General features: G+C 42.5%; 2 protein-coding genes across 2 annotated transcripts; one reads left to right on the top strand and one right to left on the bottom strand.

The window, feature by feature from the left end:
- Nucleotides 1-15,293: 15,293 nt before the first annotated feature.
- LOC9267818 (putative disease resistance protein RGA3) lies at nt 15,294-17,475 on the bottom strand. The gene has a single exon (XM_026021825.2). It carries the CDS (start codon nt 17,404-17,406, stop codon nt 15,451-15,453), a length of 1,956 nt encoding a protein of 651 aa, XP_025877610.1. The 5' UTR covers nt 17,407-17,475; the 3' UTR covers nt 15,294-15,450.
- A 3,896-nt stretch (nt 17,476-21,371) lies between these two features.
- On the top strand, nt 21,372-23,765 carry LOC4351746 (putative disease resistance protein RGA4). Its single transcript, XM_015765188.3, has one exon. The coding sequence runs from the start codon at nt 21,506-21,508 to the stop codon at nt 23,426-23,428; it is 1,923 nt and encodes a 640-aa protein (XP_015620674.1). The 5' UTR covers nt 21,372-21,505; the 3' UTR covers nt 23,429-23,765.
- The last annotated feature ends 2,025 nt before the right edge of the window (nt 23,766-25,790 follow it).

Genomic DNA, 25,790 nt, shown 5'->3' with positions numbered 1-25,790 from the left:
GTTCAAGTAGAAATACAATTTCGAAACAACTGAAACTGAAAATAAAAATAAAAATATTAAAAGAACACAATACGGTATTAATTAAAATTTGAAAAAAATAAATTATGAAATTAGAAAAAGAAAAATAAGATTTCAATTAGGAATACAATTTATAAATAACTAAAATTTGTGATAAAAATAAAGACTATTGAAAGAAAAGACCATCTAAAACACATGACGAGATAACTTAAGTAACAGGCCTACAAAGGAGTAGAGTGGTGGCTGTTAATACGACATATAAAAATTATTAATAAAACACCAAACAGAATCCTAATGACGATTAAAAGGAGGGACGATAGATAGGCCGTGAAGCAAATGAGCAAGGCGATTGCCTGGACTTCTAGAAAGTAAAAAAAAACCCATTGATAATCATATTCGGTTTTTAAAATCTCAATAATAATAAAAAAGAGAAGCAGCGGGCGGGTGTATAGGACTATAGTTGCAGAGCCACCGACGGTTGATAGGACTTATAGAAAATAAAAAATGAATTCCAACGATAGTTATGTTCAATTTTTAGAATCACAGTGACAATAAAGAGTAGGCAGCGAACGGACCGTAGAGGAGCATAGTGGCCGGCATCGTTTGACGAGACTTCTAAAAATTATAAAAAATGAAACCTAACAAGACAATAAACTCTAAAAACTGAAAGGTTCAAATTTTAAAGGTTCGGAACTTCGAAAAAGTAAAAAAAATGATAATCATGTTTAATTTTAAAATCTCAATGACAATAAAGAAAGGAGGCAGCGGGCGAGCCATAGAGAAGTACAATGGCAAAGCCGCTGGCGGTTTGACGGGACTTCTAGAAAGTAAAAATGAATCCAAACGATAATTATGTTCAATTTTAAAATCTCAATGACAATAAAGAGATGACACAGTGGACGGGCCATAGAGGAGTATAATGGCAACGTTTGACGGGACGTCTAGAAATTATAAAAACGAAACCCAACGTAACAATAAACTTTAAAAACTATAAGATCCAATTTTTAAAGGTTCCAAGGAGAATGAATAGAAATAGTGGTAGATTGAGCAAGCAAATAAATAAGGAGATGACATAAGGGGTAGCACCTGGTATGATTTTTAAAAACTATATAATTAGAAATACGGGGATGATAAGGTTTGGTCTTTTAAAGTCTTAAAACAACAAGATAGCTATTTAATACTCCCTCCATTCCAAATTGATCTACATATAATTTTTTTGAGGTTTTTCCTAAATGATCTACATATTTGTGTTCATTTATTAAATCTATTCGTGATTTGTGCATTGAAGTACATGGACATTGATGCATGCATCCATGCACACAAGAATTTATAACCCACATGTAATATCTTGATTTGCTATTGGCTAGGAAATAGTGGGGATGGTGCATGCATCGAGTTTGTTGCTAGAGTAAATATAGTATGAGAGAGTTATTAGTTTTTCTTGGTCTTGGTGTATTTATGAAATATGTAGATCAATTTTGAATGGAGGGAGTAAATTTTAAGTAAAATCATACTGAAAAATATATGATTTTGATTGGATACTTGCCGCGCAGTTGCGCGGGCCACTTAGCTAGTTATGATAATATAAGACATTATAGAAACATGCAAGCCTAAATTCGATCTACACATGAAGAAATAATAGTAAATTTTATCTACAGCATGATTTTATTTTATTTTCTTTAGTTGTAGATCAAATTTAGTATTGCATGTTTGTCTATAGGCTCATATCATCCTAATTTGTGTTATTATTTTTTTTATCTTTTCTATAATATTTGTGTCGAATTCAAAAACCTAGGTGTAAAACACTAGTAAAAAACATTTTTTCTATACGGTTAAATCCAATTTTCGTAGGTGACTGGATGGTCCGCACACACCCAGGTGTCTACGAAAATCACTAATTTTGTGTGCGGGTGCTTATGTCGTCCGCATGCAAAAATAAAAATCTGACAAAATATAAAAATCTCAAAAATTCAAAAATCGAAACGCTAGCTCCTGATTCATTCCCAAACCCTGCTAGCACGCCGCTGCCTAGTGTCGTTGTCGTCGCCACCGCCGTCGTAAGTCATTCCCAAACCCTAGTCCGTCGTCCGCTGCCGGATATGCTCCTCCACCGGCCTCCTGCTCAAGCCCGTTGCCGGATCCGTGTGGGGGAGGGCCGCGGCGGCCAAATCCGCGCCATCGCCCTCACCAACCGTCGCCGGAGTCCGCCGTCGGGAGGGAGGAGAAGGGAGAGGAGGAGGCTGGGAGAGGGCTGAGAGAGAGAGAGTGTGTGTGTGTGGAGGGGAAAATAAAAAAAAAAGTGGGAAGAGGGTGGATTTTCGCATGTAGGTCACTTAACAGGTCAGCATGTAAAAATAAGCCGCATATTTTCGCATGCGGACTTGTTAAGAGGTCCGCTTGTGAAAATTGATTAGAGCACGCGGGCCTCTTAAGTAGCCGTATGCGAAAACGGGGGTTGATTTTTCGAGACGTAATACTTATGGTCTGTGTGCAATCTATTAGGGTGCTTGACCAGAAAAATTATTTGTGTAGTAGTTAAAAACCCTGTACAGTAGTTAGGCCTTGTTGACAGGGAGATAGCAGGGTTTGCGACTGACTTTCCAGCAACAGTAGTGCAGAGGATGCCATGTTAGTCCTTCTATATGTTTGGGTCACAAGATCAGAGAGGTATAAATGATGAAATGCTGGGTGATGTACAACTGATCCGTAAACTTTACCTTCTTCAGCAGAGCAGGCGGATCCACCGCCCAGCTAGCCCGGGTAGGCGCTCAGGCTAGCCGGCGAGAACTCCATTAAATTTTACTATTGATAAGTAATTTTTTTATAAAATTTCAATAGTAAATATTAGTTATATTAAAATTTAGCCGGGGGCTCAAAAATCTTTTTGACACCACCACTGGTACTGGTAGAGTTCAAAGGTACGCAAGGCCGAGGGGAGGTCCGGCGCCGCGGAGCTCGTCGGCGTCGGTGAGCTTGGTGTGGCACGCGACGTGGTAGGCCTCGACCTCGATGAGGAGGGTGGCCTGGTGGCGCGCGGCGGCGATCCAGGCGGAGTCCTCCTCGAGGAGGACGGTGCGGCCGCCGTGGTTGAGCGCGCGCCACCAGCCGGACCTCCTGCCGCATCAGCTGCGGCGTCGCGTAGTGCACCAGCGCCTCCGCCACCGCCGACGGCAGCCCGGCACTGCGCTGCTCCAGCTCCTCGCCACCGTCATCGTCTTCGTTGTTATGCGTGGTCGTCGTCCTCGTTGTCGCCGCACTGTAGGCTGCGAGGATTGACCTCATCAACTCGGTGTGAATTTGGAACCGGACTATCGTGAATTTGTCAACGCCTTTAGCAGCCTCATCTAAACCTTTCCATGGCATCCTTTAACCTCTTGACAGGGCAATTAGATATATATCTAACTGAAAACACTGATATTCTTAACAGACTGGAAACATTCGTGTGCTTCATCGATCGATCTTAGTAAAAGAAGAGCCCTGGTGACTAACACTAGTACAGAGGATGCCATGTTAGTCCTTCGATATGTTTATTTGTGGCACAAGAGAGAGATGGAGATGATGAAATGCTAGGTGATGCACAACTCGTCCGAAATCTTTACCTTCTTCAGCACTCAGCAGAAGGTACGTAGGGGCGAACAAAAACCATTTGCCCAAAACAGTTAAACCCAGTCAGCAGATAAGTTGTCAATGGATAAATTTAAGCAGTTGACCCTCCCATTATAGAATGAACTGGAGTTTGACTTGGTGAAACCAACTAAATCCTTTTTTAAAGCCCTAGGAAGGTCTATTATTGGAAAAAAAAATTACAATCTGTTCAGGGTACTCCACAAGTGTACATAAACATACACATGATTGTATTTGGAATATAATTGCTAGAGATAAATCATAATCGATTGTGATTCAATATGATGCATGTGATCTTTCTTTATCTTTAAAAGATTTGGCTTGATCTACCCGTCACTATGTTCTCTATATACATAAATAGGAAACAATACAATTGTGCGTCCCATCCACTGTCTCATCCGTTGAAATCTTTTTCCCCTTTCTTATTCTTCTACAGCATGATCCACCCTACAATAGTCGTCCTAAAGACATGATACAATGACAATCGTCTCTGGTTTTGTAAGACATTGTTTTGTAATTGGTTGTAGGAACGATAATATATAGTGTTAACAACGTTGAGGTATAATAAGTAATTAATTTTCCTGTTTTTACCAGCCGAAGCTTTTTGATGCTATTAAATTAAGATCCTGAATTTGACGCAATTTAAATTTTTAGAAATAAATTCTACTCCTTCCCCACATTTGAGGCCAAAGCAAACTTTTCAGAAGGTGTTTAATTATCAGTGAATTTCATGTTAATTTCGATCGGACAATACAGTTTTTAGGTGAATTAGCTGGGTGCATGCACTCAATTAGATAGAGAACTTTTTAGAGAGAGACAGAAAGAGATCAATAATCAATACTCTAGATTAAAAAAACTTTGAGAACCAGGTTACTGTCTATAAATAGAAAGCTTATCATTCCGTAGTACAAATACAAAGCTAACCCTTCTCTTTCTCCCACACACACAAACAAATATCCTATGGATGCCATGGAATGCACATTGTCAGGGAGGTCGGTGACAGCAATGTTCATCGTCAACCTGATCGACAAGGCCTTACCCTACCTGGACGAGGACCGCAATTCCGATGAATTATCGCAGCCCTTGATGATGAACAAGTTATGTGAGGATTGGTTGATGATCCAACCAATGTTCGATGCCCTCACAGCGAATCAATCTGGGGAGACAAGGAGCCTTGGGGATTTGGATGTGTGGCTGTGGAACCTGAGGGATGCAATCGAGGAACTCGAGGATGCAATCGACGAGCATGAGTACTACAAGCTCAGGGAGAAGGCCAAGGAGCAAGAGGTTTGTGAGCTGGGCTCTTATTTTTCCAAGATGAAGCAAGTAGTTACCAACTTCTTGACAGACTCTGACAGCACTCTAGAAAGGCTGAGGAAAGCTATTGAGGATTTAGAAATCGTTACTAGTGCAGATGCTGCACACTTGATGGGACGAACTACTTATTCACATGTTCTGGATACACATGTTCTGCCCCAAGATCGTGAGACAGGCTTCACTCCAGAAGTGCCCAATAAAATGTTTGGTCGAGATAAGGAGATGGAAATGATAGTCCAGTGGTTAATCAATCCATTGGATGGCAATGCTGAAACTCAGGTTAGTAGTACCAATCCTATGCATGTCCCCGTTATGTCCTTAGTCGGTCCTTGTGGTATGGGGAAGACTGCATTGGCACACCTCGTATGTACTGATGCTAGTGTCAGAAACCATTTCGATGTGATTGCATGGGTGTGTGTATCTACAAGCTTTGATGCAGAAAGAGTTATAGATGAAATAGTAGAGCAGATTACATGTTCGCCGTATAAGTGTGCTCATGGGGAGGAAACGCATTATATTCTCCGTGATAAGTTAATGTCCACAAAATCTTTGCTCGTTTTAGATAATGTCTGGGAAGATCGGGATATATCGCAATGGGAGAGACTACTTTCGGTTTTCAGTGCCTCCAAAACCGGAAGTAAAATTTTATTGACAACTAGATTGAATTCAGTGGCAACTCTAGCCAGGCGTATCACAGGGTGTGAAGAGCGCGTTATGTCGTTGTTTGTAATTGAACAAAATGAAATTTCATTACTTTTTAACCATTTTGCACTTGGTAGTCTGGAAGTGGGAGCACCAAATTATGCAGAACTACAACCAATTGGGGCTCAAATCGCAAAGGATCTTAGCTGGTCTCCCTTGGGAACGAAGGTTGCTGCTTTGCATTTGAGGGACAATTTGACTGCAGAGTACTGGCGTAAATTTCTTCAATATGTGGATAATTTTCAAAGAACAACAACTCGTGATATGGCGGTTTTGAAAGTAAGCTACTACAGCCTCCTGCCAGAGCTGCAAGTTTGCTTTCGGTATTGTAGCATATTTGGGAAAAACCATCCATTCAGAAAAGAGCAGTTGGTGCAGACATGGATTTCGTCGGGGTTGATCTCTGCTCAATCTCGTGGGGAAAATAAAGAGAATTTGGGAGAGTTATACTTGGCTCGGTTGACTGCAAAATCTTTCTTTGATCGCTTTGGCAGAGAAGACGATGAACATGCATACTATGTTATGAATGACATGATGTACGACTTGGCAGCATTTGTCTCGCGTGGTGAATGTGCGAGGCTAGTTTTTGCTGCAGACTTTAAACGCGTGAATAGTTCAGTTCGGCACATTAATATTGCAGGTATTAACAATTTCAGCGTTGGTGATGTGGAGGAGTTGCTCCGTTTGAAGAAGCTGCGCACGATCATCGTTGAAGATTGTGGCCATGTCCAGGAGGAAGTGGTATCTGCAATGGCGGAGGTTGTGCAGAACTCAAAATCCCTGCGTTTGTTGGAGTGTTCTCTGTTCAAGAGGTGGCATTTCCCTGACGGACTTTCTGGTCTGAAGCACCTTCGTTATGTCAAGATCTCAATGCTTTAGAACTGAGAACCATTTGAAGAAGCTAAACTCAAATCGTAACCTGTTTGATGAACCATATTTGTCATATATCTCCCCATGTGTTGTGCACAGAACTGGCAAAATGTGTTGTTATCTGCAAGCATTACTAGTGGTGTCCATTTGGTGTCCTTCAGGCTGGAGGAAACTGTTTTGCCTCTCTATATCGTGTGTTTGAAGTTTGGATTATACTTTCAAATAATGAATTGACTGCAAACTTTATGTGTTAATTGCTGCACAAGATGACTATTTGTATGTTGTTTGCCCCGAAGTGAAGTCGTACACTTGTATTTGTTTACAGTATGAGTTTTTTCTTTAACCGGGATTTGGATTATTTCTCTTGAATTCGTCTGTTTCAGAGGGGCTCTTGAATCATCAATGTCCATGAAAAATTATCTATTCCAGATCAAAAATCTCTACTTCAAGTTTTCGACATTTGGACCATTCTCCAAGTCCATGACATTCCTTGCAGATTTTCATGGTGATATCCACTGTCAATATTCTGACTAAACATAGTGCTGTGCTATACCGCTGACTTTAGAAATATCTTCATCTTATTTTGTAAGTGGGACCAACTGAACTCACTCATCAAATACTAAATGTACCGGCTTAATTAAGCTTTTGCAATGGAAGCTAATACAATGTGAGCTTTTCACTAGCAGTATCTGAATATGGTACCTCTATACCCAAACAATGAGGTCACAATCGACATGAGTGTATTTTTATGGCTACTATGCACCTTGAAGTTACCATGTAATTAACATAAGCTTCCGTTGAAAGCTGGGATAATAACGTCCCATTATCTTTTATCATTGTCTAAAACCATGAATAAAAACAGGAGGAATACGAAAACTGGAGGTTTTTGTCAGGTTTGCACAAAAAAATGAGGTCTTGGAATATATATTACTGCATTTGTCTGGATGATTCATATCTCCAAATGCTGCATTAATCCTATGAAATATGCATGTATATTTTTATGATTTTAAGTAATATTTACCCATCAATTGTAATAAAACATTTGATGTGCAATGGAACACTTCATCGATAAAACAATCTATAATCCATGGTCGTTGCAACTCTAACACCCGTGTCGCTCCTTGGGCATCACAGGAGGCAATTCCACTAGGCCGTCGAGCCCACCTACCACGTCTACTCTCCTTGCCAGCACCGCTTATATCGCACTCACAAGCGGAGTGGTGGCCGGGAGGTGGGGTGGCTCGGGGCTCCCCAAGCACGGCTTTGGAGGGAGTGGTGTGGCCTTAGACAACGGGAGCAAGGCCGGGAGGAGGAGGAGCGGTGGGAGCAGAGGAGGCTGCGCGGAGCGAGGCGGGATCGGAGGAGTCCGGTGGACGAGGAGCGGCTGGGCTGCTGATTTGACGGATTGTGGGATGGAGGCGTTGGGTGGTCGGTGCATGTGATCTTGTCGTCCCAGCGTATTTGTAGCGCCCGTTCCGTCGTGGCGCCTAGCGGGAAAATTATCTCTTAAAAACTCTATTTGCGAAATCTGTTTCTTTGCTTGTTGTCTAGTGTCCATGCCATCTCAGATCTAAAATCCCCGATCTATCGTCGAGTTCAATTCCGAATCCAATCCTTCCAAATCATTTTCCTCCTCAAAGTCTATTTTGCCTCCCCCAGGGTCGATGGGCCGAATTTCTCTCGGCCCATCTCCCCCTCCCTCCCCCGGCGCTCTCTCTTTCTCGCTCTCTCTCTCCCCCCCCCCTCCGCTCCGCCCGCGAGCCGCACGCGCGAGCGCGTGAGCCGCGCCGAGCCGAGCCCTCCTCTCCGCTCCTTCGCTGCCGCTCCCCGCGTGTCATTCGCGCGCGCGCGCCCGCGTGGTTGCCGCCCGTGCCGCGCCGTCTGCGCCGTCCGCGTCACCCGGTCCCGCTGCCCTGCCGCGCCTGCAGCCGCTCGGCCCCGCAGCCAGCGCACGTGCCCGAGCCGCGCCGCTCAAACCGCCGCGCCTCCCGTTGCAACCCGCGCACGCGTGCCGTGGTGGCCGACCGCCTGGTCGCCGCCGCCGTCACCCTCTGCCACGCCTGCCCGCGCCTGTCGCCCGTGTCGCCACTCCGCTCCACACCGCCCCGCAGTCACCGCCGTCGTCATCGCCTCGGCCCCGCCGCTCCCGCGCTAGCCACCAAGAGACGGAGGCAGAGCCCCCTCCTCTCTCTGCCGCGTCGCCCCCGCTCCCCTCCTCCTTTTCCCAAAGAGGCAAGGGGCAAGCCCCCTTTCTCTCCCTCCTTTTCCCCTTTTTCCCTCCCGCCGGCGTCATCCTCCCTCCGCCCTATCGCCGATTTGGACGCGAGCGCCGAGCGCCAGCTCGCGCCTTGACCGCCCAAAGTCGGTTTCCAAACCGACATTGCCGCCCTTAAAGCCCAGGCGCCCTCCCTCTCTTCTCCTCCCATCTCTATTGTTGCCGCCCCTCTATTTCGCCGTCGCCGTTCGTCGTTGCGCGTGTCGGAGGAGCCGGCACGAGCGAGGACGCGGAAGGGGACTCCGGGCGCGCCCCCTCCTTCCTCTTCCCCTGCCCGAGGCCGGAGAGATTACTCCCGCGCCGTCGGCCTCTCGTCACAGCGCCCCTCCTCATCTCGGTAGTGCCTCCCTCCGTTCTTCCTCCTCGCTCCATCTCTCCCCCTTAGTTTTCGGTGGTAGCACGAGTAGCCTCCCCGTAGCTAGCCGGCGCCGCCCCGACCGTTGCCGTCGCTCGCCATGTGCTCGCCGCCGTCGCCGCCCGAGCTCCGTAGCACCCGCTCGTCGCCGGCCTCGCTCGGCGTAGCTCCGCCCAATCCGACGCTAGCAACGGATTCCCGTAGCCGCGTAGATGCTCTCACCGCCGGGAATTGGCCCCTCGTGACCTCGTCGCCGTTTCCCCCTTTTCTCTCCGCCAGGTGCCGCCGCCGCAATTCGCCGCCGTCAAGCTCCCTCCGGCGAATCCGAGCCGTTGGCTCGTCTGATACATTGCACATACTCCGACCGGACGAGACGCACTGTCTCATCCGTGTCGTTTGAGAAGCACTCACTTAGTTGTTTTTAGAAAAGAGTTCAAATAAAATCAATTGCAAAAAACAACAGCCCTTCCTTGAAGCCTGCATTAAACACTTATTTCCCATGGCTTGCTGAGTACTCCCGTACTCACCCTTGTTCTATATAAATAATCCGCCCCCAGTTGCTGAAGAAGATGAAGCGGATCCTGCTGATGAGGAGTTCTTCCAGGAGCAAGCCGGCTACGATGAGTTTTAGGGTTTCGGCCTAGTTCCCAAGTCGCGCCTGTGTTGTTTGGTCCAAGTCCTGGCTTCCGTTTCCCCTTTTGTAATGCAGTTGTGAGCTCGGGATCTGTCCGCAGCCCAACATGACTGTACCTCTACTCTATAATAAAGAGACCTCTGTTGCTGTGATAATCTGTTTTCCTGTGATACCAGCACTGTTTCCTGGGACTGGTATCGATTAACAGGTTAATTTGGAGCGTCACGGGCTAGTTCCGGTCGGTACTAGTTCGGGGCGTGACAGTATTCTCGGGCATGGAGGCGTCACGCGTGGGGGGTGTGTGCGCGGAGGGAGGGGAAGAGCGCCAGGAGGCCGGGAGGAGAGTGAAGAGGAAACAGAGGAATGGAGGCAGTGCGCACGGCAGGTCATCTGGTGCACGTGACGAGGTAGGGATGTTGCGGGGCATACAGCCAAACTGGCGAGTCGGTGGTGAGGCGGAAGTAGTGCGAGCGGAGACGGGCAAGGTCTACCATGATGTTCGTGGTGGCAATGTTGTCGTTGTTGCTATAGTTGGATGAGAGGAGGCGATGGTGTGCCGTAGGGATGGGGAGCTCGCCGTTGGGGCGTGCCAACTTGCTTGTCATTGGTGCGGAGGTCGCCCGCCACCACCAATCACGCTGCTTGCGCAAAAAGAGACTGAGTGGAGAGAGCTGAAATGCCACGCTGACCCAAGCCTGTAGAAGAGGGGAAGAAAGAGAGGGGCCACCGCCAACCCAAGCCTACAGTAGAGAGGCGCCTCAGTCCCACCGCCCTCTCCCGGAAACACTAATGTGCGATCAATCACTACCGTGATGGGGTAGCGATCACCACCCCTGCCCCCCTCCCTCCCTCCACGTTTCCTTTTTTGGCACCGCATTACTTTTCTATTTTAGTAAATTTATACACCTAAAGTTTATAGACCCAAAGTTTATAAATCAAAAGTTTATATATCCGATTAAAATTTAATTTATAGCATTTCTATATATCTAAAGTTTATACACCTAAAATTTATAGACCCAAAGTTTATAAATCAAAAGTTTATATACCTGACTTCAAATTTGAATCGGATATAAAAACTTTAGGTCTATAAACTCTAGGTATATAAACTTTAGATGTATAGAAATACTATATATGAAAAAATTTGAATTCAAATTCAAATTTGAATCGGATATATAAACTTTTGACTTATAAACTTTAGGTGTATAAACTTTAGATGTATAGAAATACTATATATAAAAAAAATATTTGAATTCAAATTCAAATTTGAATCGGATATATAAACTTTTGACTTATAAATTTTTGGTCTCTAAACTTTAGATGTGTAAACTTGAGGTGTATAAACTTGAGGTGTATAAATTTACTAAAATAGGCAAGTAATGCGGTGCCAAAAAAGGAAACCAGGTGGAAGGAGGGAGGGGGAGGAGGGGGGGGCTACCGATTGCTACCAGATCGGTAGGGCGATCGATCGCCCATTAGAACTACCCGCCCTCTCCCACCGCTTGTCACCGTTTCCAGTCCGCCGCCCTCTCATGCCAACCGCCATTGCTCAGCTCCTCTCCCGCCAATTGATGCTCGCATTTGGGGACGGAGAAGGGGAAAGAGGCACACTGGTCGGAGGAGATAGAAAGGAGAGAGGGTGAGGTGGAGGAAGTGGGACACACAAGTAGGTGAGTCTCACACTATTTTTTTTATCTTTTTATTCGATTGGCATGTGCTCCACAATTTTTGTTTAACTAGAAAAAATGCCAGTGCGCTACAACGGGTAAATGTGTTTTTCATAGTGATATTAGGAGCCGAGAAATAACTTGAATCATTAGAACTAGCAAGGTGGCCTGCGCAGATTGCGCGGCTAGCATCGTCATACTTTTTTCTCATATAATAGATTAAATATTTTTATATTTTATTATTAAAATATATTAAAAATAGCAACACAATTTTGAAATTTTGTATTGTATTGGTAGTTATTTAATATTTTTCTAATTTCTAATTTTACTTATTTCTAAATTATATTCCTATATGGCCTCTACACTCTTCTCCCAATATTGCTTATTTTTAGTTTTGAATTTTAATTATTTATAAATTGTATTTCTATATGGACTCTAAACTCTACTTTTTTTTTCTTAATTTTGACTTTCAATTTGGTCTAAACTCTTATATGAACTCTAAACTCTTCTTTCCATATTCCTATTTTTTTAATTCCAAATTTCCGTTGTTTCTAATTATATTTCTATATGGACTTTAAACTCATCTTTTAATATTCTTTATTTTTAATTTCGAATTTCAGTTTTTCTAAATTATACTCTACATGGGCTATACATGGGCTATAGAATCTTATTTCAATATTCGTTAGTTTTAATTCCAATGTTAATTATTTTTAAATTATATTTCTATAGGGACTCTAACCTATAGTTTTAGTTTTTTTTTAAAAAAAATTCCAAATTTCAGTTAGATCTAATTGTATAGCGGTATGGAATCTAGTTTCCTTTTCCTATATTCCTTATTTATAATTTTGAATTTCAGCAGTTTTTAAATTGTATTCCTATATGGACTCTATTTTTTCTTTTTCCTCGATTAATGTGAGAATTTCTAGGCCGTGAGAGCGAATGTGGAGGCTACTTTTTCTATTCCTTTAATAAGTTAATAGATTGCTATACACTATAATTGAAAACATTAATCAAAATCTTCTCATAGTTTTGAGCCGAAACCCCATTATTTTCTTCCTTTTCAGCTCCAGCACAGTTTGCTGTCTCCTACCTTTCTTCGCTCGACCTGCCACTCTTCGTCCTAGTCCACAAGTGGAGCCGCAAGCCCAGCTAGCACAGTTGGCTGCCCCACACGCTTCATTAGCGTCTTCAACATCCGGAAGATAATCCCGTGTGCCCGTATGATACCGCAAACGATCCTCCCCATCAAATCCAGCGTGTCTTTCTCGATCATTAAAATTGGTTGAGGACTTTTGATCCACTCGATCTTCTCTTTCCGTTTCCCCTAAAATCGGAGAAAATTCGCAAAACTCGAGATAAAAAGAGCCGAGGGAAGCTCGCCGCCTGGCCATCATTGACGGCCGTTCAACTGAGATTAAATCCGACGAATTAAAACCAAATTGAAAGGGGAAATCATGAGAAAAATGACTGAGAGAGGAGTGGGAAATTGATTTTTGCAATCTATTGGAGGAGGGAGGAAACCCATAGGGGAGGCAGATCGGGAGGAGGGAGGAAACCCATGGGGGGAGGCATATCGATGTGGCGGTGGCGCTAGGGTTCGGCCTAGGCGGTGGCTATAGATTAAATTCGATGAATTGAAGTTGAATTGAAAGGGTAAATTACTGGGAAAATGAGGAGGGAGGAGTAGGGTATCGATTTTTACAATCAATTTGAAGGGAAAACTTACGAGGAGACAAATCAATGTGGCGGTGGCGCAAGCTAAAGGCGCGTACCGATCAGGGTGCCGTACGGATGAAGTAAAAAAAAGAATCCTTCCATATTTTTGAGTAAATTTCAGAAAACTGTAACTATAGTGATAAAACTACCAGTTTGCTGCAACATTAGTGGCCTATTTCAGTTTGTTGCAATAATAGTGTGAAAAATTATCACAAACCTGCAACTTTTACGTGATATGCTGCTATAGTTGTCACCTACATGTCATGTAGCAACATATCACGTAAAAGTTGCAGTATTGTGATAATTTTTCACGCTAATGTTGCAGCAAACTGAAATATGTTGCTAATGTTACAGCATCAGTTTTATCATTATAGTTGCAGTTTTCTGAAATTTACTCATATTTTTTTATTAGTATATAGAGTTTTCTTAAATCTTGCTTCTAGCTAGTGCCACGTGGGATGAGAACCAAGTCAAACCAGTCATATTAGCCGAAACCGCCATCCAAACCATCTTAAGACCTCGTTTGCACCGGTTTTGAAAGTTCAGGACATGATAATATATCTGATATTGCGGTTCGAGATAGATCTAAAGTGTACTTATTCCGCCCAACAGAGTCCCATTGCCTATGGGCTATGGACCACCACAACCATCCCTTCGCTCCATGAGACCATCAGGCCCACCATCCATCTCCCTTTGACTCCCCTTCTCAAGCAGGCAGCGGCCGACGGCACGGGCGACGCCGCCGATCGGCACAGGGCCGCGTCGCCAAGAGCGGCAAGGGCAGCCGCCTAGCGGCGGGCGGGCAGTGCGACTGTGAGCGAGCGGCAGTACGACGGGGCGTGACTCGAACCTCGAGGTAATCTTCCCCAAATCCGAATTTGGCGTGTCTTAATTGGCCTGGTCAGCTTCGGTCCTTCGGACACGCATGGGATGGGCCTTAGCTTAGTGTGTGCGTATTGCACGATTATGGGCTGGCTGAGAGAAGAGAAGAGATAGGCCGAGAGGAGAGGGATCGGTCCGAAATGGATATGATTTTATGGAATTTGCAGATGACTTATTCATTAGTCTAACGACTGTGTTCGTTTGTTCTTCACCTCCTCATTTTCCACGCGCATGCTTTTCAAACTGCTAAATGGTACGCTTTTAGAAAAAAAAATATACGAAAGTTGTTTTCAAAAATTATATTATTTTTTAAAAAAAAATAATATATACTTAATTAATCATAAGAAAATACATCGTGAGTTTCCAACCTCACCTCCGAATACAGTAGAGGGGTAAAAGAAGGGAGATGAGAGGAGAGGAGAGCTTGCGCGGGTTATGTATTGAAAGCTCAATATAAGTATTAGTAAGTATATACTGGGTATCATCTTTAGTTCCATAATTCTTTAATGTTTTAGGTAATGATACAGTCAATAAAAATATATCATTGACTATATTTTTCTATTATAATAAATACAATAAATAAAATTATTTTTTTAACTTTTATTATAATACTTTGACTTTGCAAGGTAAATCTATATATGTACATTGTTCTATGTACATTGTTCTAGCTCTTTTAATTCATAGTTAAAGTAATAAAAGTTTGATTTTAATCTTGTCGAAAACATCCAGAAATCATGAAACTCCGGAGGGAGTATATAACACAAGAGGAACAACTTATCAAATGAGGACATCATAATCTCTCAAAACAGAAAGCTACCCATCAGCTGATATAACCTGATGTAGCCTAGCAATATTCTGACATAATTCTTGCATCCCCGAAACAACCAAACTAACAATGCATACAAAACAACTCCTTCCGAAGTTCAGACGGGCCATCCATGTTTTCATCAGCATCACAAAAGCCTTCACTCTATCCTTGTTTTATGAAGCCAATCTAAATCTAAATAGTTCAATCATGCATGATGAATACTCTCCCCGTTCCAAAATATAGCAACCTAGGACTAGATGGTACATCACCAGTACGATGTATCTAGACATAGTATATAGCAACCTAGGACTAGATGGGACATGATGTATACATAGGTGATGTCCCATCTAGTCCTAGGTTACTATATTTTGGAACGGAGGGAGTACATGACTAGTAATTAGTAATAGGTGAAACAAAAATAGATCAAATGCCAGAATGTAAAGTTTGAATTTATTATTACACTGCAAGCATGCCTTCCAAATAGTGCCATATCCGATACAAACAACAAGGTATTTCACGATTTAACACAAAACATTTGAAAAAGAAAATTAAAACAACACAAGCATGCTTTAGGTCTTATACATACTAATTCATTGAGACACTTACATAACGAAGGTGCTTTAGATTAGCTTCTTTTCCAGGGAATCGGGATCTACTGAACATGTGGTATTGCACGACACGCAGGGCTTTTAAGCTTTCTATAACTTTCTCCACTTCCCGTGAAGTGTCATCCTGGATATCATGGCAATCTTCAATGATAATGGTGCGCAGATTTTTGAACTGGGACAAACTTTTGATGGCGTCGACTGGAAAACCATCAATACCAGCAACAGATAGGTGGCGTACTGTTGGTTTCAGCTTCTTGGAGCTAGCAACATCAGCAATTCTTGCACATTCACCTGAAGAAACCCATGTTGCCAAATCATGCATTAAGTCATGCATCACAAAATATTCATGGCATTCGTTCCTTCCGAAACGGAAGTTTCTCAACTTGAGTTCAAAGAAGGACTTTCTATTCAGCAGATCCAAGTACTCTTCTGCAGCATCCTGTGCTCTCTCTGCTTCACCTGTGGTCTGGGAGATCAATCCTGCAGCTATCCACATCTTCACCAATTCTTCTTTTTTGAATTCATGGTTTTTTGGGAATATGCTACAATATCGGAAGCACACTTGTAGGCCAGGTACCAAATGGTAGTAACTTAACTTGAGAACTTTGACAACATCTTCCATACTTCCATCAAAATTATCCAGATGTTCATGCAAAAATGTATTCCAAAATTGAACTTTCATGTGTGCCCGTAGATGCCCAGCGACAACCTTAGTTACCAAGGGACACCCTCTTAGTTTCTTTGCGATTTCTTCTCCAACTTGTTGGAAGTCTTCAAATTCTTGGGGATCTGGATTAATGAAGGCATGATGATTAAAAAGTCTTAAATTTTCATCTTCTTCAAGTCCACATAATGGGAAGAACTCCCTTTCACATCTCATTACCGCTGATGCTAAATCTGCAACTGATTGCATTCGGGTTGTCAACAAAATCTTCCTTCCACACACTCCTGTTCTCAAAGATGAAAATAGATTTTCCCACTTAGAGATGTCCTTATCTTCCCAGACATCATCTAAAATTAGAAGATATTTAATGGTCTCAATCTCCTTTTTCAAATGCTGTTGCAGTGCCTCGTAGGTATCAACACTAGGTTTTAATAATGTAACAGACTGAATTATTTTATCAAGCAATGTTTTTGCATCAAAGCTCATAGATACAGCAACCCAGATCACGGTGTCAAAATGTTTCTTGATTCTGGAGTCATGGGAGATGAGCTGAGCCAAAGTGGTTTTCCCAATGCCGCCATGGCCAACTATTGACATAATGGGGACATGATTATTGTTCTTGGCATCTTGGTTATCTTCACTTGATGTATTGGTCAGCCATCCAACAATATGTTCCTTCTCATTTTCTCTACCGAACACCCTATCAGCATTTAAGTCCTTCCCCTTGGCACGGAAGCTAATATCATCTTGTTCTGGATTGTTTAAGTTGGATCTTGTGTTTTGATGAATTTGTACAAGTGTGAGAAAATTCTTGACTCCTTTAGCAGCCTCATCTAAACCTTCCAAGGCTTTCTTTAACCTCTTGAGAGGGGAATTAGATGTCGTACCCAACACTCTAACATGCTTAACAGACTGGACAAATTTATGCTTCATCCGTGTAAAAGAAGAAGAGCCGGCCTGATGACTAACCTTATTTTGATCCCTCTCCACTTCGAGCTCATCGATGGCATCCTCAGCCTCCTCGACTGCATCTCTGAGCTGCCACAGCCATGCATCTAGGGCTTCACTCTTGTCCTTGATGTAATCAGGATCAGCGACATCGATCACTGATTGGATCTTGGGTATGTTCTCCTCTAGCCTGTTCTTCACGGCCTCCAATCCTTCAGCCTTGCGGTACTCGTTCAGGTAGCTGAATGCCTTGTTGACAAAGAAGGAGATTGCAGGGGTTGCGAGTGACTTCCCTGCAAACACTAGTACAGCGGTTTCCATGTTACGGTTTTTTTTTCTTGGAGCAAGAGAGATTAAGACGAAGACGAAGAGAGGGAAAGAAATTGAGGGGGAGGTGTACAATAGGGTATTATTAAGGGGCATAGAAGGGGCGGGCCAGGGGTGGTGCCACGTCGGATTTTACGGGCGGGCGAGGGGCAGTGCCACGTCGGATTTTGCTATAGTATGAATAGTGCATTTGGGGTGGTTGTTTTGTGAAAAAGCGCTCTGTTTTGTCTGTAATTCGATATAGGTCCCTCATGAATAGTTTCCTAGGCTGGTGTTTTACGTACAAGCCCTTATAATAACCGGATCCTTCCATGCGAAGGAGAGAAAAATCACGAATCAAGACCGCACCGTAAAATGTGAAAGAAAAAGGGTTTTTTCTTAAAATGACGTCCACTAACCCCAATCACCCCCAAACCCTAGCCGCCACTGCCCATCTCCCCTCCTCCCTTTAGTCCCCAACCCTCTGCCTCCCCCTCGCGTCGTTGCCATCGTCGTCCCGTCACCTCGCGCCGCCACCGCCACATCCACCTTCCCCTCGCGCCACCACCTCCTCGCCGCGTTGTTGGCATCGTAAGTAGTGAAACGTTGCCTCTTTCTACAGAAGCTAGCACAGTTTGTCTCTATAAATCGCACATGATTACACAAAACATTCACTTGATTTTTTTATTACATGATAGACACATGCGCGTGCACACTGCTACACACGTAAAACCACTCTCCCATCTCCAGGAAAGCACCGCCCCACCCACCCACACACAACACCAATATATGGTCTAAGAGACGGAAACACATCCCACAAAAAACAAACTATACTTTGTTTTGGACCACAGCCAGTTGAAAAGCTTACACTTTTTTTTCGCCGGGCCGGCAAAGATAACCGGCCAAGTTTTGCATTAAGAAGGAGAGAAAGTTTTACAGCAGCTCCGAAACCAAAAAAGGCTTAGGTTACAGAAAAAACTTCACAACAATAAAGACAACAAACAAGCACAGCTGCTAAAACCTCAGCAAATTAACCGCCAGCGATTACACTTTTTTTGGTGCCTAAGACTTCCATATGATCATCTCATAGTTTGTATCGGTGGATCTAAAGAATTACTTCCTCCGTTTCATATTATAAGACTTTCTAGCATTGCCTACATTCATATATATGTTAATGAATCCAGACATATATATGTGTTTAGATTCATTAACATCTATATTAGTGTGGGCAATGCTAGAAAGTCTTATAATATGAAACGGAGAGAGTACATTACATATGCCGATTTTTGTTCTGTTATATTTTCCTCCAAGTTTTTTATAATTTTTTTTCATGGTTTTGCCTTCAATGCTTAATATTTTATTGGTGGAAGCTTTGGGAGGGTGGAAGTCCTCTGCTAAATTTGTTGACCATAATCTTGGAAGTCGCCGGCCGGAACACGGGGTTGGCAGGGGTCACCGGATCTGGTCGGCAAGGAAGAAATACACGAGACAAACAGAGTTGGTTTGGGAGTATTTTACAGGGCTATACATCGACAAGTCCCTTAGCACCAATCTTAACACCAACCTCCAACATATAGTGATTCCTAGGCTCATGTGGCCATGTGGGCCGTCAGCTTAATTTAGATGAACAACAACGTTTTCCTTTTGATTTTTTCTAGGCTGTGCCATGTGAAAAGCTTTGGGAGGATATATAATGTCTTCTCTGCTTATTTATTGACGATCTTGGGAGTGATAATTATGCGTCCTTTTTTTCTCTTGTTGTGAGAAAGATTCCAGCTTAAAGCAGCTTAAAGCTGGCATTCTATTATAATAATTATGCGTCCTTTTTTTCTCTTGTTGTGAGAAAGATTCCAGCTTAAAGCAGCTTTTTTTTCTCTTGTTGTGAGAAAGATTCCAGCTTAAAGCAGCTTTTTTTTCTCTTGTAAGCTGGCATACTATTATAAACCTCTCATTTTTTTTTTCGTTACCCCTATGAGCATCTTCGAAGACTGGACCGGCAAATCCTGGAGAAATTAACGAAGTCACCACAGGCGCCTCGCTGTCGACGGATACGTCGCCTACCACTGAAAGCACAATACCGTTAAATCCTGGAAAATTCGCCTACCACTGAAAGTACAATGCCGTTAAATCCTGGAAAATTCGATAACCCATGCTATTGAGACTCTTGTAACCATGAGGCTACAAGCCCTTTCACATAAACCTCTCATCTTTGAGGATATATAATGTCTTCTCTGCTTATTTATTGACGATCTTGGGAGTGATAATTATGCGTCCTTTTTTTCTCCTTGCTGTGAGAAAGATTCCAGCTTAAAGCTGTCATTCTATTATAAACCTCTCACCTTTTATGGATGACAATACATATCTATGAGTAATTGGGTATAGGTTTCATCACTACTCATTTGTCAGTGTTAAGAAAACCTCGTTGTTACATTCAGATGAGATGGGTCTCGTCTGTAACGGGCAAGTCCTAAAAAATATTTGGAATTTTAGTCGACATCTATAACATGGTCACACTTTACTAGCAACAAATTAATGGATTTTCGTGTGAAATACACGTGCATGTGGTGCATAGAATTCGAAGCCATAGCCTCTCTATCTACATACATATATATATATATATATATATATATATATATATATATATATATATATATATATATATATATATATATATATATATATATATATATATATATATATATATATATATATATATATATATATATATATATATATATATATATATATATATATATATATATATATATATATATATATATATAGCATTCTTACCATCTCATCTATAGAGTACTCAATTATTCTTTCAGTGATTTCATCAAATAAAAAGGTCCTTAACTATAAAATTATAGATCTAATTAAGCTCTGCAACTTTGATATAGGGCATGGCTCCATCCAAGATCATTTTTAAAAAATCATGAGTCTAACTGAGTGGGCTAGAAGAACCTTTTTTTTCTTAAAGGAATGAGCGTTGCTCCCATCCAGCAACTTGTACCGGCAGGTACTGGTACCGGTAGGTACAGAGATAAATCCATTCCTCCATGTTAAAAGGGTACGATCGGGAAATACAGAAAGGAGTCGCGCCCTCGCTTTCTCCTTTTCGCTCTTTCTCTGTTTCCTCCTTGCACGCAGCGCCGCTCCTTTTCGCTCTTTTTTTGTTTCCTCACTCCGCCTCAAACAGATCAGACGCCGCCACTGCCGCCGCGCCTCTCACGGAGCACCTCGCCGCCGCCACACCGCCTCCTCCCACGAAGCAAGTCGTCGCCGACGAAGCAACTCGCCGCCGCCTCCCACGGATCGGATCAGAAGGAATGGCTGAGATTTGGTAAAAAACCCTATTTCCCTCCCATGGACACTCCTACGTGAAAAGACAAATTTACCCTTCCACCACTCGAAATATTCTGGTACCTCCTCATGGACAAATTTGTACCTGGAGGTACCACTTATTTTCCACCGTCAGATTTCGCTGATTGAATGGCTGAGATTTGGTACCGGACAGTACCGACGGTACCTGCTGGATGGGAGCAAAACTCTAAAGGAATAGGGTAGAAGAACCTGGGGTAGGACGTGGAGTTGGAGAGAGAGAAAGAGAGGGAAAATCCTAGGGTAGAAGACTGCTTTGGGATTTGTACGGGACACGCGTAAGCGAGGAGATCGGGGTTGTTTGGATGCTATACTAAGTTTGCCATGATTTACCATACTTTTATGCCACACTTGCCTAAGTTGTGACTTACAAAAAGTGAGCCGCACCTTAGCTATCAAAATAGAATTGTGCCACACTTTTTCAAGTTGATGACATGTGGGGCTATAACAGATGAGAAGGAATCTTGCTATGTGGTTATGAACGAAACAAGAGGCTAACTTGGTCAAACTTGTCTAACATGAGGTGTGGCAATATTTGGTAAACTTTAGGAACAAACCCAAGTCCTTCCTATGAGCAAAGGACTGAAGTCCTACATACTAATTTTCTTCCGCTAGCTATCGATCCTAACCTCCCCCGTCTCCAGCTAACCTAACAGTCTCCACCTTCCTCCAAGCTCCACCCCATCCCTCCCCCCTCCCAGCTCCCACACGCTAATATCCTACGGCCGCCACCATGGATTTGGTGTTTGCAGGGCAGTCGGCGACAGATGAAGTCATCGCTAACCTGATCGACAAGGCCTCATCCTACCTGGGAAGCAACCCCGACAGATTGCAGGAGTCGATGCGCATGCTACGCCTGAAGTTGCCGAAGATGCGCGATACCCTCATACCGGCTCAATCCAGGGAGTCGTACTCAGGACTTGGGGTTTTGCTGGACGAGTCGTTGTGGCGCCTGAGGGATGCAGTTGAGGAGCTCGAGGATGCAGTCGACGAGCATGCCTACCACGAGAAGAAGACCAAGGAGCGAGAGGTTAGTGATGGTGATCTGGGCTCTTCTTTCTCCAAGATGAAGCAACGAGTTATCAAGTCTTTGGCAAATGGTCGCACTCTCGAAAGGAGGTTGAGGAAAGCTATCGAGGCTTTAGACATGGTTATTGTGGATATTGCAAAGAGACTACCATCTGATGTTAGACTTACACAAGAGCAATTGGATCAACATCGTTTACAACTATATCGCAGGACGGTTGACTTTACACAACGATATTTCATGACGGCTGGCTTTAAGGATAGAGTGTTGGGCCGGGAGAAGGAGACTGATGTGATAGTCCGATGGCTGATCGATCCCTTGGATGATGATGATGCTGAAACTCAGGTTAGTCCAAATAATCATCATGTCTCAGTTATGTCCATAGTTGGCCACGGTGGCGTGGGGAAGACTACATTGGCACAACTGGTATATAATGATCCAAGGGTCAGAGATCATTTTGATATGGTTGCATGGTTATGTGTAACTTCAAGCTTTGATGTAGGAAGAATTATGCGTGAAATAGTACAGTGTGTTACACGTTCGCCATGTTCATCCGATTCTTTGGAAAACATGCAGCATATTCTCCAAGATAAAATAAATTCCACTAAAGCTTTTCTACTCGTTTTGGATGATGTCTGGGAAGAAAATCTACATGAATGGGAGAAACTATTTTCAGTTCTGAGGGGCATCAACACTAGAATCAAAATTTTATTGACAACCAGAACGCAATCAGTGGCAACTCTAGTTGAGAGTGTCACAGGATGTGAAGATCAGCACCTTAGGTTGCATGAACTTGAAGAAAATGGAAATCTACAGATCTTCTGCCAACTTGCTTTGGCTGATCTGAATGAAAGATCAGAAGATTATGCGGAACTCCAATCAATCGGCGCTAAGATTGTAAAGAAACTTGGAGGGACTCCCGCGGCAATAAAAAGTGCTGCTTATCTGTTACGAGTAAGATCATTAGAGTCCTGGCGAAGGTTTCTTCACGGTATGGATAATTTTGGAGCAGCAGTACCAAATATTATGGATGTCTTGAAAATAAGCTACTACAGGCTCTCGGCAGAGTTGCAGAGTTGCTTTCGCTATTGCAGCTTATTTCCAAAAAATCATCCATTCAGAAAGGAGGAGTTGGTGAGGGCTTGGATTTGGTCAGGATTGATATTTCCTCAATTCGGGAAAAAGGACGGAGAGTTATACTTGGCTCAATTGACTGCAAATTTGTTCCTTGATCGCTTTGGTGGAGAAAACGAAGAACCTGCATACTATGTTATGAATGACACAATGCATGATTTTGCAACATATATCTCACAGGGCGAATGTAAGAGGTTAACTGAAGCCGCAGACTTGAGAAACGTGAAGAGTTCGGTTCGACACATTAGTATTGCAGGTATTAACAATTTCACTGTTGTTGATGTGAAGGAATTGCTCCGTTTGACGAAGCTGCGCACAGTCATCATTGAAGATTGTGGCAATGTCGAGGAGGACGTGGTATACGCAATGGCAGAGGTCGTGAAGAACTCAAAATCCTTGCGTCTGTTAGAATGTTCTCTGTTCAAGATGTGCCATTTACCTGACAGACTTTCTAGTCTGATGCACCTTCGTCACGTCAAGATCTCAATGCTTTAAAACACATAAGGCAGCACTGCCTTAGGGGATAAACTGGGATCATTGAAGAAGTAAGGCTAAAAAAAAGTGATGCTGTATGATAAACCATATTATTTCTGTATGTTGTCCACATAAATGGCTAAATGTGTTGCCATCTGCAATCTGTAATAGTGGTGTCCATTTGCTTTTGCAACTACTGTTGTCCCTGGAGGAAACTGTTTTGCTTCTCTGTATCATTGTATCGCTTGTTCGGGATTTGTAGTCTGTATCGCTTGAAATGACTGTGTAATATTTCTGTTTGTGTGATAATTTGTGTTCAAAATGAGTCTACCTCTATAATGAAATGCTTTTTTTTATCTACCATAATTTGATTTGTTTCATGTGAAACTCCACTGTTTGAAAAAGGCCTTTGAGTCTCGACTCATTAGTATCCATGGTTACTCTACTCAAGTAAGAACTCTGTTTCCAGTTTCTACTATGGAATTATCTTGGTTTATGGCCTTTATCGTTGAGGTCTTTGAGATTATCTTTACCAAACTTAGTAATCTGCTGGACTGCAATGACTTTAAAATTCTCTGGATTTTATTTTGTAGATGAGACAATATGGACTCACTCTTCCTCCGTAGGGTTTAACTTGCTGTCAGTATTCTATTTACTTACCCAATAGAGTGTGAACCACGATAAATTCTTATTCCAAATTTTGAATTCAAAATTTTGACCTCCACGCGGTAATGCACGGTAAGCCGTTTCGTTCAATTAGATAGTATCTATAAGACCAAAAGCATGCATGTATTGTTTTATTTATCAAATGTTTTGTGTTCAATATTTGCATACCTTGTTGTTTGTATGATATATTCAGATATGACAATTAATATTGGGAGCTTCCTGTGTAATTGAACTTTGCATTCTGGCATGCAAAGGCATTGATTTAGGGTATTTCAGTCAATTTTATTTCAGACATTACTAGTATTGTATTAATCAGAATTATTAGAACTATTTAGATTGGCTGTATAAAACCATATGTATGATTCAGATGAAACATGGATGGCGTCTTTGGGGGATTTTGTCCAGCGTCTGAACTTTGAAGGGAGTTGTATTGGTGCATTGTTACTTTGTTACGCCAGTTTATCCCTTTTTTGGGGGAATGCAAGAACTCTGTCAGAAATTCAGAATACTGTTTAGCCTAGTTTAGTTCAGGTTAGCAGATTGCTGAAAATGTTATATCAGTTGATCGTTTTTATATCGATTATATTGGTTGGGTATATTCACTTTCTAATATTATCGATGATTATTCCCAGGAAAACAAAATAAAACAAAAACCGAGCAAATTCGGATTCGGAAGATTACCTCGAGAGGTTCCACTCCCTCCCCGGCTGCCGGACAGCCGCCGCCCCGGTAGGTTGCTCGCATCACCGGCGACCCTCATCTCGGCGGCGTCGCGCCGTCGCCGGCCGGGCGCCTGCTTGCGTGCGTGTGGCACCGGAGAATGGAGAGAGGGAGTGACATGGATCATGGGTGGAATGGTTGTGGCGGCCCATGAGAAATGGGCTTGACATGAACTGGCCCATCTTGAGGTTTATATTGCCCATTTAGTTTTTTCACACCGACGAACACAACGTTAAACATACCAAAATTCCCAAGAATAATAACTTCTTTTCCTCCTTTTGATAGGTACGAAGAATAAAACTAGACATTAAATGAGTGTCCTTAACTAGTAACATCGTCAATTTCAAGATATTTTCTGGTTTCGATTATTTTGTGCCTACAACAATGACAATTTTCAATCATCACACACACGTTATATGGATCATTTGCACATAGTATCACGAGCTATGACTGATGATCCTCATCAGGATGAGAAGATAATAATAAGGATGTTTCGCACTCAATCCCTCAAAAGGTAGCCACTACACACATCATCCATCCCATCGGTCACCACTACATACGTGTAGTATATCCACCACTATACATGTGAGTATATGACTATGCTACCTACCTCTTGAGCAGTAGTACTGATACTAGGATATATTTCCTTCATTCTAAAACACCATTGACTTTCTCATAGCATTCAATTACATCTTATTCAGAAAAAAATAATAAATATTATTTATTTTATTGTGATTTCTCTTACCGTTTTTTATGTTCTTACCTTATAGTTTAACATATTCATACTAAATTTCTAAATAATAAGACGAATAGTTAAATGCTATATAAACAGTAAATGTGTGTTACTCCCTCCGTTTCACAATGTAAGTCTTTTTAGCATTTTCCATATTCATAGTGATGTTAATGAATCTAGAAATATATATCTATCTAGATTCATTAATATCAATATGAATGTAGAAAATGAATGTGAAAAATGCTAGAATAACTTACATTGTGA

The sequence above is a fragment of the Oryza sativa genome, chromosome 12 (genome assembly GCF_034140825.1).
Source record: "Oryza sativa Japonica Group chromosome 12, ASM3414082v1".
NCBI lineage: Eukaryota > Viridiplantae > Streptophyta > Magnoliopsida > Poales > Poaceae > Oryza > Oryza sativa.
The sequence above is the reverse complement of the archived record's forward strand: the minus strand, read 5'-3'. Positions and strand labels throughout refer to the sequence as shown.

Excerpts from the sequence above, each read along its gene's own strand:
- LOC9267818 (XM_026021825.2), bottom strand. The coding sequence starts at position 17,406 with ATGGAAACCGCTGTACTAGTGTTTGCAGGGAAGTCACTCGCAACCCCT.
- LOC4351746 (XM_015765188.3), top strand. The coding sequence starts at position 21,506 with ATGGATTTGGTGTTTGCAGGGCAGTCGGCGACAGATGAAGTCATCGCT.